Source organism: Antechinus flavipes, chromosome 2, assembly GCF_016432865.1.
Source record: "Antechinus flavipes isolate AdamAnt ecotype Samford, QLD, Australia chromosome 2, AdamAnt_v2, whole genome shotgun sequence".
In the NCBI taxonomy this organism is placed as follows: Eukaryota; Metazoa; Chordata; class Mammalia; order Dasyuromorphia; family Dasyuridae; genus Antechinus; species Antechinus flavipes.
Window position 1 is genome coordinate 123,209,225 of NC_067399.1, and position 14,552 is coordinate 123,223,776.

The window sequence follows — 14,552 nt, forward strand, 5'->3', positions numbered from 1 at the left end:
AGTTTACCTACAATGATTGTTTCATTCCTCTCACCAAAACAGATCCCTTTCCTGGCTCCCATTTAAAAATGTTTAAGACATCATCTTCATAAAAACTCTGCCTTGTTTCAATCAAATAATATTACCAACTTCCTCAAATCTTTATTATTTCAATGTATATACAGCTGTCCATTAGGTAGTTTTATGTATCTGTATCTATATCTAGATATAGATGTATCTATATGTCTATATGTATGTGTATCTATGTATGTATACATATACACAAATATACACACACAAATATATATTCTCATCTACTTCATCTTTTTCCATTGGATTAAGTTTTTCAATGATAAAAGCCCAGGTTTTATGTTTCCTTTTTAACTTCTCTATGGTCTAATAACAGTGTTCTACATATCACAGGCAGTAAAATAATATAGTTGACCAATGAAATATGATCTATTATTTTTGAGAAATTTTCATCCTTTAATTAGAGTACTCCTGAAAATTATTCTTTTAAATTAAGAACCCCAAACCCAATAAGAGTAATGCTAGGTCCAATGTTGGAATAATGACTACCAGTGATGGGGAAAATGTTACCTTGTTTGTATGGGGAACATCTTACTAACTCAATTTGAGTTTCTCAAGTTAGCAAAATTTTCCTGATGTTATATTTTGGCTCATTACAATGTGAACACTCATGGGTAATTATAAACTTTATAAGTATGGTATGATGTTTGGGGACTGGACAGGAAGAGACTAAAAATAATCAATTGAGTATAAATGTGTGTCGCCTTTGCGAATATTTTTTTTGTTCTGTTCTTCCAGGTTAAATAAGGGAAAAGTAGGGGTAGTTGCATATACTGAAAATGAAAGTTGTCATATTAATAGTTCTGCAATTTCACACAGAAATATAAATGCCATATAAAGATATTGGTGATCTCCAAAGTCCACATTATGATCAATAAGGAAAGGATCCAGTTTTAATTTTGATAAATGTAAGTGTATTTAAATGAGAGGGAGTCACACACACAAGACACAATGGGGAAAAAGGGAAGACAGAAGGAAAGAAAAAAGGCTCTAAACATTCTTCAAAAGAATGTAGCTTATCACCTTGCTTCTCTTGAAGATTTCTAAAACTTCTTTCTAAGTTGGAACTAACTTCTTGAGTGAGAACTTACCCAGAGCAAAGTTAAGACATACTATATATCTTGGAGGTATGCCCTAACTAATCACAACTAAAAAGATATGTCCTTTATAGTTGCTATTTGATGGTTCTTTCTTTACCCTAGTACTAGTATTCTACTTTAGTTCAGAAAAATGTTCTAATGATTTCTAAGCCAATCAATGACTTTTGATTGGGTATATAAGAACTGAAGGTACTATTTATTACACAATGATCTTAACCACAATTCCATATTCAGTTTCTCCTCCAAGTCCTGCTAAAACATAGAATATCAAAAACATTATATTTTTGCAACTTAGGGACTGAATAATATATACCTGATTTTTCCTTTCCCTTTTAAACATAGATCAGATCTGGATTATTATATCCTTATAATTACAGCACTAACCAGGTTAGTTACAGCAATGTTGCAATAAGGGACCCATGCAATTTCCATTTACTATATTTTAGAGCAAGATCTGATAGTGGTCAAGGTGTGGAAAAGTATAAATATGGTACAATGTCATACATGAGACCCAGTGAAGGATGAGGTAGAGGGGAGAAGACCTCCATTCTTTTGGATACAAAATCTGCAGTTATTTACCAGACCAAAAATCAAGGAAGCCACTATCAAAACTTACAATTAATTAGCACAGATTTTAAATAGATCTGATCAAGGATTTGTATCCTGCACCAAAGGCTAGTCAACATTGAGAGCAAAAATGTTTGAAGATAATGAAAATGGCTGTTTCGAATACAGTTTACCCAAGTTCTTTCCCTAAATTATGCAATAAATCATTAAACAATAGGGCCAAAAGGCTCTGGCATAGATGATCTAGTCTAGTTGTCTAATTCCAGGTAGATTTATATATATATATATAAATCATCTAAGAAAGCTATTTCTAGGATCTTCTTTTAGTATCTTTAGAACCATTTGAAATGAAAGATTCAAATTTGAATGCTCACCAATTAGAGTTTCAATTTAAAAAATAACTTTTTAAAAAGAGTTTTCTTGCATTTCCTTACCTGTTAAAGGATCATAGGATTTAGAGCTGAATTTTATACATTATCTAGTCTAATTCTTTTATGCTACAGATGAGGAAACTGAGCCCATATAACAAAAGTGGATTGCTCAGAATCGGGTAGGTAGTGTAAGCTTACAGGTCTTTATTGCAGTTCTTGACTCTACTACACCCAACACCTTTTCAAAGGAAATCAATATGATTTAAAATGGAGATGTTCAGTACAACATTTCCATTGGTAGATATTCTGATCAAGTAAAACACTAATTGATTATAGAATTTCCATGATGCTTTATAGATTCCAGTTTTTTAGAAATTCAAGTACAACTGTGCCCTACAGTATGAAAAAGAAATAAATGCCATCTGCTACACACCATTTACCCAAATTACTATGTCCTTTAATGAGACAAAGACATTTCATTCTTTTAGTGACTCCTGAAAATACAAATGGCTAAATTCCATAGAATTTATGAAGCCTAGATGATATTAATAGGATTCAACTACCAGGCTCAGGGAGGTACCATTAATAGGTTTTCACTTAGTTTTTTTAGGATGGCCAATTATCCTTCCCCTAACGGAGAAGAGAGAAAGAATAGCATAAAGAAAATGAAATCTAAACATCTGAATCAAAGGCTCTAACCTTTTTTTCTTAATCCAAGCTGTCAAGATTTTTCTTAGCCAAATTAGCTCTGTTGATTTGCTACTTTCATTTATTCATTCATTCATTCATTTATTTGCTATTACTCACATTCTAGGGTTAAGACTAGTACAAGATTATCCTTTAGACAACAAGCATGAAGCAGAGTAAATAGCATTATGGTGAAATACAAAGAATCCTGAATTTATATTCAAAAGTCTTGGGTTCTAATTCCTATCCTCTTATTTACTACCTATATGTTACAGGGCAAATTGTTTGATCTCTATGAGCTTTAGTTTGCTCATCTGTAAAATGAAGGGGCTGAATAAGATGATCTCTTAGTTCTAAATCTTATGCGTAGGCTTATTTTGCTTGCCAAAAGGTAGATTTTGGCATCATATAAAATAAATATTCAACAGAAATGGAATGGGCTTGCTTTGGGAGGTAATGAATTCCTCTGTCGCTGGATTATCTTCAATGGAGTTTTGACCATTGTCATTTGAAGCACTTAGAACTACCTAGCACAATTATGGTTTCAGTTCTAGCTTCTTAGATAATAGGTAGTTGTTGTGCGGCATCTACAGCATACTACAGAGCAAAAAAGATTGGCATTGAGTTAAGAATTTTGAATATTTGAAATTGTGAAAATGCATAAAAACTCCAAAAGAAATCAAATTTCAGCATGAAGTAATAGTTACAATCCACAACAGAGCTAAGAGAATAAGGGAGGAAAATACAAAGATGAACATGCCAAGAATGAAAAGACACAGATAATGTTTTTTTTTTTTTTTCTTGCCTTAGAAATCATGACACACTTGAGTTTCTGGTTAACTATATCCCTAAAGATAAAAGTCTCAAGGCTGTTTCAAAATAGATTAAAGATAGACTTTTATCACTGCTGAACTACTGTGACAGAAGTAACAATATAGTAGAAAGAGCACAATAATTGGAATCCATGTTTTGTTATTTATTTATTACCTGTGTGACTTTGAGCAAAACATTTAACTACACTGAATTCCAGTTTTCTAATCTGTAAAATAAAGGTGTTTGAATCAATTTCTAAAAGTTCTTTCCATTTTGAAATCTATGACACTGTCATATTTGTAAAACTGAATGACTGAAGACAGAAAGAGAGCCAATACAGTACAAAGAATTATAGCTCTTTGGAAATCTGAGTTTCAGAAGAACTAGGTTCTAGTCCTACTATCACTCCTTATTAATTATACCACTGTGAGAATGTCACTTACTCCAAGTTTATTCATCTTTAAAGTTAAAATAATTAAAGCTCTTCTTATCTCACAGGATTGAGGATCAAATGAGATAAAGCATGTGAAAGCACTCTCTGTAAACTGTAAAAAGCCATAACATTAAGCTAATATATTTGAGAAATTCGTGTTGCAATGTGTCTCAAACATCCTCATCTCTCAAGATATGTGATCTCTATTAAAACTTATAAATTCCATCTTACCTTGAGAAGCTAAAAAGAACCTTTCTATTCCCAAATTTTCCCTCTAGTGAGTCAAAGATTCTGAACAATATACAAAGTTCTCTATAAACATATATCATTAATCCCATAATACATGCAAGGCACTGGAGATACAAAGGCAAAAAAATCCCCCAAATTATTGGATTGTAGAGTAGGCACACAGAAAATACTACACAAAGGGAATGGATTTTGAGCTTAAGATTCAGAGTGTAAGTCATCCAGTCAAACTCTTTTATTTTGCAGATGAAGAAACGGAGACCCAGAAATGTTTAATGACTTGCCCAACATCATCTAGATTTAAGTAGCAGAACCAGTATCTGAAATGTGGTTTCCAAATCCCAGGCTCTTTTCATAAAAGAAGCTCCTTTTCTTATAGTCATTTGAAATTGGATACATGTTCATATATTTAATGTACTAGCACAGTCCATCCTATGGGCAGAGTATGGAGCTTATATATACATATATATATACATATATATACACATACATACACATATAGCCTCTCAAATCTTTTGTTAGAAGTAGAGGGAGTAAAGAAGCATAGTTAATTGTCAAACAATTAAAGTTTTCATCAAGACCCAATATGTTTTTTTATCACATAAAATACCCACAACTTACCTATTCTTTTCCATTTCATTGTGTGTTGATCTGAAAAGAAGGAAGAAAAAAGACAATAAGATTATTCTTGCCTAGAACACCCACAGAAATATCACCATGTTTACCATTACAACAAGTTTACCTACTCTACCAACTTTAGCCCAAGCTAAAATGGATGTTGAAAGACAACCAGTCCTTGTTTCAACTTCACTGTAGGCATCACCAGTTAAACTATTTGATGGACCAGAAAAATGTCTGCATGTAATATTACTATGGTGTAAGAAACAAGGGAATGGTTTCAGAAAAACCTTAGAAGACTTAAATGAATAGATGCATTGTAAAAGCAAATATTGTGAAAGACTTGAGAACTTTTATCAATGTAATAGTTAACCATTTTTCTGAAGGACCAATAATGAAGAATGCTACCCACTTCTTGACAGAGGTGATGGATGATATATAGAGAATGAGACACATATTTTTAGACATAGTAAACATGAAAATTTGTTTTGCTTTACTTTTCTCTTTTTTCCAGTGGGGGTAGGGTGGGAGGGAAAGAAGTGAAAAACAATTACTTTAACAAATGTATCAAAATATTAACCTAAAGAAAAGTAATGGAGTTATGAAGTACCTGTTTTCCTTTTGGTAAAGTAAGCAATTAAAAGAAAAGGACAAAGTGTACTTGAGTGCTCTAATTGTATCTCTCTTATACACAAATCAATGACTCCTTACTATCCACAGAAGAAAGTTCAAAGTCCTTTGGTTATTATTCAAGGACCTTCACCATTTGGAACCACCCCACTTTTCTATAGAGTTTTTCCCAAGTGATTCTCCTCCACATTCTATTTCCTAGCTAAACTAGACCACTCTCTGTCTCCTAAAGTATTCTTAAGATTTTCCAGCATCCTTTTCTTTGCTCATGATTTTCCTTAGGCCTAGAATATTATCTCTACACTTGCTGACTCTCTAAACATTTATTTAAGGCCAAATTCAAAAGCCAGTTCTTCCTAAAAGCTTTACTTGATCCTGCATCAATAATGACTTGCCCCACTCAGATTTAAAATAACATTTTCCTTGTTATCACTAATATACTTATGTAATATCACATATCAAATTTATCTGTATGTGCATCTTATTTCCCTACTAGACTCTAAGTCCAATAGATTGCATGTCTTACTTAAGTTCTATTAAAATGTGCATTAAATTCACAGAGAAAAATAACCCTATGCCATATGTGAATTTAGGGTGGCAAAATACTATTCACCTATTTTTCTTAAGTTGAGGATACTATACCAGGCATTAAATCAGATGCTATTTTGTTGGTTTGGATTGCACATCAATCTCAAGTTGTTTTACATCAAAAACAAGTAGTTTAACTTTGACTAAAGGATATATTTTAAAATGAATATAACAAACTTCATAGTAATCTTATTATTGACTACATTTACAACACCCATATTCTTCTGAGTTACTGCTGAAGAACAGATATACAATGCCTTTTAGTAAGAAGCTGAAGAAATGCAATGTAAGAAAGATTATAAACTTGCCCCAACCAATGATGAAGGTTAGTGTTAAACCATATTTACAGCTTTGCTATTATATACCCCATATTATATGAAAGGAAGCATGTTACCACTTTACTATGCTGCTCTTGTTTAACTCTCTCCATGAGATATAGCTAGTACTACTAGTTGACACCGTGCACTGCACAAATGTAAATCCATGAGCAGTAGCTGTAAAAGGGCTTTCAGAACTTTGAATGAAAGTTAGAGTGGATATATAGACTTCATATTAGTACTTTTCTAGTTGATCTTTAGTTAAAAAAAAAAAAGGCATATTCTAAGTATTATATAGAAAATGTTTCTATAAAAGGTATTAGAAGTCAAGAGTCTCCTGAATAACCTTTCCTTTAGTCTGGGATAGTAAGGAACTACACCAGTCTTCTGGCTTAAGGTCATCTGTTTTCAGATTAGGAAAGTGAAGTCAGAAAGGTGAAGTCACGTGCTCAAGATCATAGAGGTGGCAAGCAGGGAACATGGGCTGGAACCTAGGTCCTTATTCAGCACTTCCCCACTACACACTATACATTGTAGTTTCAGTGAACTTTAAAGACCAAATATAGGAATTGAATCTGACTCTGATATGGACTATTACAAGACAGCATTATGACAACATCAAGACAAGGAAGGAATGGAGTGAACCTCAAGCTACAGTCTTAGAGATAAGCACTTACATGAGCAAATTACATGAGGTTAATCAGAGTAGACTAGAAAAGTTCATTCATATTAGTTATTGGCTTATTCTGTTTCTAATATGTTTTGGGGGTGACCTATGAAATAGAAAATTTCAAACTTTAAAACTCTTCCCCAAAGGTCTCTGAGATATGAAACTTTAATGAAAAAGAAAAGGGAAATCAAGATTTAACGTCTTAGGATGATTTGTTTACCATTAAAAAGACTTGCAGATATCAAAACTCATTATTCTGAAGTTACAATTCATTCAATTTGTCATTCAATTTGTTACTTATTCCATTGTTAAATAATGATCCAGAAATTGTTTCCTAGACCAGCTAGCTGGATGGGCATAATTTACAAAAATGTGAACATGTCCTGTGATGAAGACCTTTTTTTTTTTTTTTTAATAAAGCTAAATGACATTTTAATTTTTAAAAAGATAAGATTTTATATTTTATTAGATTATGTTTTGATTGTACATATGATTCTGGTATGGTTATAACTGGTAAGGTCCTCCTCTCTTGGACATAAGAATTATATTTAATAGAGGATGGACAGGAAGAAAGGATAGAATCAAGAAAGGGCAAAGGTAAAGCATGGCTGGGTGTGTACTTGCTTTTCTGGTCATAGTAAAAAGTAAATCTTAATTAAAAAGCAACTATACAGAATATATGCATGCTAAATATAAATTTATTATTTATTTTAAGTCAAAATTTTTAATTACAGTTTGGATATCAAAGTTAATTTTTTTTGCTAGAGTATATCTCTTTTCAGGCTCTGAACTTGTATAACATTGAAAAACCACAAAAGTCTCAACAGTTAACTCAATGTTGATAATACTAGAAGTTTTAAATTCCTAAGAGGGGCACTATTACTAATCTCTAGAACATTTCATTCAGTCATTTGACAATATTTATTAAAAATCTATGTAAATATACTGTGATTAAAGGAGACATGAAGATAAAGACATTGTCCTTATTCTCAAAGCTATAATTTAGAAGAAAGAGAAAAAACAAGTACACAAAGAAGCAAAAATAAATTTGAACATAAATGTGTTTTTAAAAAAATAAGCTAAACTGTAGTCATTTATCTTAACTGAAATGTTCTTTATTTAATGAATTAAAATGTCCAAAACAAAATCCAAGGTGAATATTTCTAATTTTCTCCTAAACTTGTTATTTAAACAAGTTACTAATATCTTATGTCAGCTGAAGAACATGTGCCTTTTTCTATATTCAATTTGATTACTGCAAAATCTTGATAAAGGTCAAATTTATCACAAAAAAAAAGATAATACTAAAAAAAATAGCAAAGAATTATAGTCCTATTACTCAAGTTTTAACCACATGAGACCCTTAGGAATACTCCTCAGTTACAGAAAAGCTTCCCTTTTCTAAATGTTTTTATTGCCATCTTGAAATAAAGCTAGTTATTGGTCTTTCAATTACTCATCCAGTAATTTTCTAAAATCGGCCTCAGTTTAGCAAAGTATGTTCCAAAAACGCTCTGGTCTGCAATTTGAAATAAGGAACTGATTAAAAAACATTAATAGGGAAAGGCAACTACCACAAACACAATCTTCCTTCTTTCACTCCAAAAATCTAAAGGCAGATACTGTCTTTTCTAAATACAACCAACCAATAATTTTTAGTATCCTATTTGACTAGCTTTCAATGATACAGTCTTTACAATCATCCTTACTGATTTTGAGCAAGGCACTTCCTTCTCTGAGCCTCAGTTTCCTCATCTAGAAAATGAAAGATTGTTCCAAGTGATCCCTAAAATCTCTTTCCAGTTTTAAATCCCATCATTCTTTTATTTAAACATTATAGATAGAATTAAACTTCAATTTAATAAATTCTTATTAAATGCTTACTATCTTCGTGGTGCTAGGGTATGCTAGACCCAAGAAGGTCTGACATGCAGTTAAAACTTATTATTCTTGATAGTTGAATGGCTACCTTTTTATTACAGGTATCAGAAAACAAGGGACCCATAAACAACAAAGATAAAAACCATGAACATGGAACAGAAGTAGCCATTCCATGGCTATGTAATACAGTAGTAACTTCATCCTATCACTTCCTAACAAAAGCAATATTATAACCCTAACAAGGACTTGTGTGCAATACCTATTCAAATTAAGGGGTCAAACTACATTCCCTAGTGAAAAGTCTCACTGGTTAGGTAGGGCAATTACAGAACCAGGTGACTAAGAAAATGACCACATTTTAAATAAAACAACCTGTTCGTGCAATTGCTTGGTGTTATCTTCAGATTTAATTATATTCTCTTAAAAATCCTTGAACATGTCTAAGCTTTCAGAGAGTATGCATTTAAGTAAAAATCATGTAAACTGCATGTTTCCATATTTTCTGTGGAAAAAAGAATGTCTACTGACAGAAGTAATAATTAAGAATGACAACGGTTACAAAAAAAAAAAAAAAAAACTCTTCCATTTATGAACTTGGCTTGAACCCGAACCCATATTATTTCCATTCTTATTCATCCCATAAAAATAACCCTTTATGAAATCATAATGTGGGCAAATACCATCTTGAAGTATAATCTGTATAACATGAATTTTTTTGAAAATCAAAGATGGGCAAAAATAAGAGCAATGAATGTACATTTTCCTGAAAAAATATAATTTGAAAACAAACATTTCTTCTAAACATGATATACTAGGTTAAATCTATAGTAAAAAAGCAAAAACAAAAACAAACAAACAAACAAAAAAAGCCCAACAACCCCAAAACACAAAACACAAAACAAAAGCCAAATAAACAAATGGTTGTTCTGTCATGAAATGGCTCATGGTTTTAATAATTTCAACAAGCATTTACTACTTTCTCTGTGCTAAGCATTATGTTTGGTACTAGGGATGTAAAAATAACAACCAAATAATCTTTGTCCTCTGAGGCTTACATTCTATTGACTTACATTATTTTAGACTGTAAAAAATAATAAAACTAAGTTATACTCACATTGTTTCCAGATAACAAAGTGCTTTCCCATAAATGATTTCATTTAATTCATATTGCTATAGTTAGGTATCCCAGTTTTACAGATAAGGAAATGAGGCTTAAAGATGTGAAGGAGGTTATTTGACTCATATTCAAAGCTACATTATGTTGGGTAAGTAGCAAAAATGGTATTTTAACCTGTCTTTTAAGTCCCAGGTTTTTACCACTTTGGCACAACTTTGAATGGCACTTTTCTCAAAGAGTTATCCATATTACATATACATTAGCAGCTCAAAATTTCATGTAATGTTAAAGTGAGGGAAAGAAAAATATCAAGAAAATAGCAAATTTATTCTTAGCATGTCTTTCTGAAGTAAAAGAATAACATACATGTGTATGTGTGTGTCATACATCTTGTAGTTCCATTTGTAACACAATGGGGTAAACTAAGACTAGAAAAGCAAGAGACTACAAAGTGAATTTCAGCTTCCTAGTCTTTAGTGATTTGCTTTATTCTATAGACATTCTCTGGATGGAGCTACTTTAAGGAGCTATTAGTGGAGGGGAGAACCCCAAACCCCAAAACAAAGGTAGCTGGAAAGTCATATGAATCTCTAATCCAGTGACAGAAATGTCAATGTTTTTAATTTACTAGCTTGGAAGTCATAGTTCAATGGCTCCATAAAAAACAGAATTTTCAGACACTGCCCATTCAACTTTACACATAGCAGCCTGAATCTAATTTAGACAAATTCACTTTCCAAGGAAATTCTTACCAATCAAGAATTACTGACAACTTCTGATTGCTACCCACAATGAAAGACTGAACCATTTTAACATTTTCTCCTGCCCTGAAAAACAAGAAATATGCCAAGATTTCAATCATTAAAGCTCCCTTCTTTAGTTCTTAGTAGGCAGAAACAGTAAATAAATCAGCAACCCCAAAAGAGAACCAATCCATTTAATCTACATGCCAAATGAGAAATCCTATGACTTCCTATGCCAAATTGAATAATTTAATCTGTTTAGGGGGGAAAAAATCCTTCACAATTAAAACAAACCAAAGGAAAGACACTGTCCAGCATTTCCAATTACAGAGAAGTTGCTCTGAATTTGCAGCTTTTGAAAGCATAGTATTGTCACTGCTGGTGCTTCCCCCTCATGTCTTTTGCACTTTCCTCCAACCCCTTTTCCACAGGGAGGCAAAACAAAATAAATAAATCTTCCTCTCCCCAAAACCACCTGGAGAAATTTAAATTCTCTTTTCTTCTTCCCCAACAAAAGAAATGCTTTCTCCACAGGCTTGAGATTGTGCTGTACATTACTTTATCATTGATATATACAGATTATATTTACAGGGTTGTAGTCACAAGAGGTAATTGTATTCTGCAGTATAAGTGTACACAGAAGGGAGATAATAGACTAAAGAAGAGATATATTTTTCAAATCACCTGCTGCTGCTGCTATTCTTCTTGGATTTGCTCCTCCGTTTTAAGGCATCTCTGTCCTTGTTATTGTATGGTAACATGGAGGCATAACCATGTTCAGCTTCTAGAAAATCAGAGGATTCAGTCAGTAAATGATCTTTGATCGTTCAATCTCTCTTCCTCTACTTCCCCCATCTAGGATACATCCCCACACTTGCGATAATTTCCTTTTATTATTATTTGTTAAAGGGATATGTTAAAACAAATGAAAGTGGAATTCAGAGAACAATGAAAAAAAAAAAAAAAAACCCAACACATTTTTAAAAACATGCTCCGAGTTTTAGGCAGGTGGAAAGGAGGATTCCAGATCCTCATTGTTGAAACAGAACAAAACATACCACCGACGCTCAAAAAGCCAGATGTTTCTGATACTAAATACCCAGCAGGTTGATGGTGTTGGAAATAGGAAAACACACATACAGCCACATACACGCGCGCGCGAAGGGTTCAGACAAACAGGATTCAGAGAAGTGGAGAATGGAGGGGGGGCGGGGTAGAATGGACCTTCGGGCTGTAAGCGTGGGGAGAACGTTAGGGTGATGTAGGAGCGAGTCCCATTCGTAAGTGGGTGGTTAGCTCTGTGGGGGAGGGCATATGGGTAGGGAACTTGGCTGAGGTAAATCCAGGGGTGTCTCTCTACATTTTGGTGAGAGCTACAGGTCTGCTTGCCTCCCCAGGAGGAGGAAGGAGATGCAGCGCGCACCAGGCTACCCCGCCGCAGCCCCCTCTTCTTATTCCCTTCCATTCCATTCATTGCCTCGTGGTGAGAGATGGGGCCGCTGTAGGATGGGGAAGCCCCCACCCCCACCCCTGGCCCCGAGTTGAGGGGGGAGGTTGGGGCGCTCGCGGTATTGCCCTCCGCCAACAACCCTCGGAGCGGTCAGGGCTCCCCGCCCCCACCAAGGCTTTGCACCTCAAGGTCCCTCCAGCTAGTCCTCCCTTCCCCATGCGTGTTCCCCTCTAAGGCCCCGGGCACCCCTCCCCGACCGGGGCTTCCAGCCCTCAGGGCTCCGCCCCTGTGCCTGCCCCCTCATCCCCGTGGCTGCCCCCTCAGTCCGCCTGTCCCCCGTACCCCGTGGCTGACTGCCCTCTCAGTTCGCTTGCCTTTCCTCCCCATTGACTGCCCTCTCAGGCCCCGGGCCACCCCCCACCTCAGGCCCCCTGCGGGAGTCCTCCGCGCCCCCGTGCACCTCGCTCTCGCCGCTCCAGGTAATCGGCCGCCTCCAGCAGCAACTGGATGTTCATCCGAACCGCCGCCGCCGCCACCGCCATTCTGCATCCACCGGGGGCCGGAGCCGCGGGACCAACCCCCAGCGCCCGCGGCCTCGCTGCCCGTCCGCTGGACAGACGGTGAAATGGTCACCCCAGTACACACACACCACGCCGGGGACCACGATCCCTGGGGGTCGACCAAGGGGCGACAGAGACACCAATACTGTGACAGGACCCGGAGCGGAGGCACTGCCACCTACACTGCCGAGTGTTTATCTCCGACTCACCCCCTAGCCACCCCCCCAAGCTCCTTCACTTGACAGGCCCGCCTTGGCGGCCGCCCTCATTGGACACGAGGTTAGACGCCCCGCCCCTTCCCTTGCCCTATTGGGGAAGGGCACCGTGGCACCGCCCGCGGGCTCCGCTCCTCGCTCTGGTTGGGTGAGCCTGACAAGGCCCCGGCCCCACCCCCCAAAGTTCCTATTGGGCTACCGGTCCCCTTAACTCCGCCCCACACTTCCTTTCCTAAGTTTTCATTGGTTTAGCAACCCGCAACCGGGCCCCCTTTTCACTTCATTGGCATTGGCCAATTACTATGGAAGACACGCCCCTTCCTCTATCTACCATTGGTGAATCTTTCTTAAACATCCCCGCTACGATGATGTCATCCCTTTCTCTAAGACAGGTAAAGCGTGAGTGGTTAAGCAGCAAATGCCCGCCCATCTTTATTCTGTCCTTTCATTGGTTGAGAAAGACAGCACGTCCAGGGGGAGCAAAGCAGTTTCGCCCCCTTTTTTACATAGACTCCGCCTTCACGAAGGGTAGCGAAACCAGAGTAGGACCTGTTGACTATGTTCCAACCCTCGGGAAAACTTGCTGTCCTTTCTAGGTTCTTTGAGTGTTAGGGATCACGTCACTCTTGAGGCTTAAGCCAGTCAGAACCTGCAGCATGCTATATATCACGGGGTTTGAAGCCAGGTCCCTGGCAGGGACTAAGGCTTAGGGAGTGGAGATGCTGGGGCAGACTCCGAGAAGGGATTCAAGGTACGCTTCCGGCCGAATCTTCATGTAGCCTTTTGCCCAAAGGCTACTTTATATATTTGCCTCGATCATCTTTCATTTCATTCCTCTAATTCTTCACAAATGGGCCATAGGGCCGTGGAATGCTTGAGTTTCACCGAATCATAGAATATTAGAGCTAAAAGGACTATCTTGTCCAGGGATTTGTTGGTGCTACTACATCGGAGATGCTGTACTTTTAAAAATTACCATTACCACAGAGATTATTGTTATTTTAAAGAAAAAAAATTAGCATTTAGATCGAGTAATTTAGCTCCACTAGGAACAATGGTAGCACTGCTGGAGTTGTTTTTTTAACTATAAGAACAGTATACTCCTTTCCTGCTCTCCAATAAAAGTGCTGGGCTCCTATGGTATGAAGCCAGAGGATCATAGGATTTAGGACTGGAAAGAATCTCTAAGGTCCTTTAGTTCTGAAACCTAGAAAATTAAGCTTCAATGGAACAGACAGCGAGTATTCAGGGTCCTGGCAGAACATTCCTGAAGCACCTGCAATTCAGACAGTCTGTACTGTCAGTCACAATGCCTACACAACTCAAACTGCTTTCATATCTTCTCTTGCTACCATGTGTGACAGTGATCATTTGAAGTATATCACATGATTACTGTGCATAGGGAAGGGAAACAAATGCTTATCTGTCAAATGCCTCAGCAAGTAGGCCTACTGCCCAAACATTTTGCCAGAACTGG

The 14,552-nt window shown here is 36.4% G+C and overlaps 1 protein-coding gene across 1 annotated transcript in view; it reads right to left on the reverse strand.

The window, feature by feature from the left end:
* MXD1 (MAX dimerization protein 1) overlaps positions 1 to 13,050 on the reverse strand; it is a 29,151-nt gene extending 16,101 nt beyond the window's left edge. The window contains exons 1-3 of the mRNA XM_051975477.1: positions 12,761 to 13,050; positions 11,535 to 11,634; positions 4,908 to 4,937 (exon numbers count right to left, since the gene is read on the reverse strand). Coding sequence (XP_051831437.1) covers positions 4,908 to 4,937; positions 11,535 to 11,634; positions 12,761 to 12,842 — 212 coding nt within the window. The 5' untranslated portion in view covers positions 12,843 to 13,050. The remainder of the gene's footprint in view (positions 1 to 4,907; positions 4,938 to 11,534; positions 11,635 to 12,760) is intronic.
* Positions 13,051 to 14,552: the final 1,502 nt, after the last annotated feature.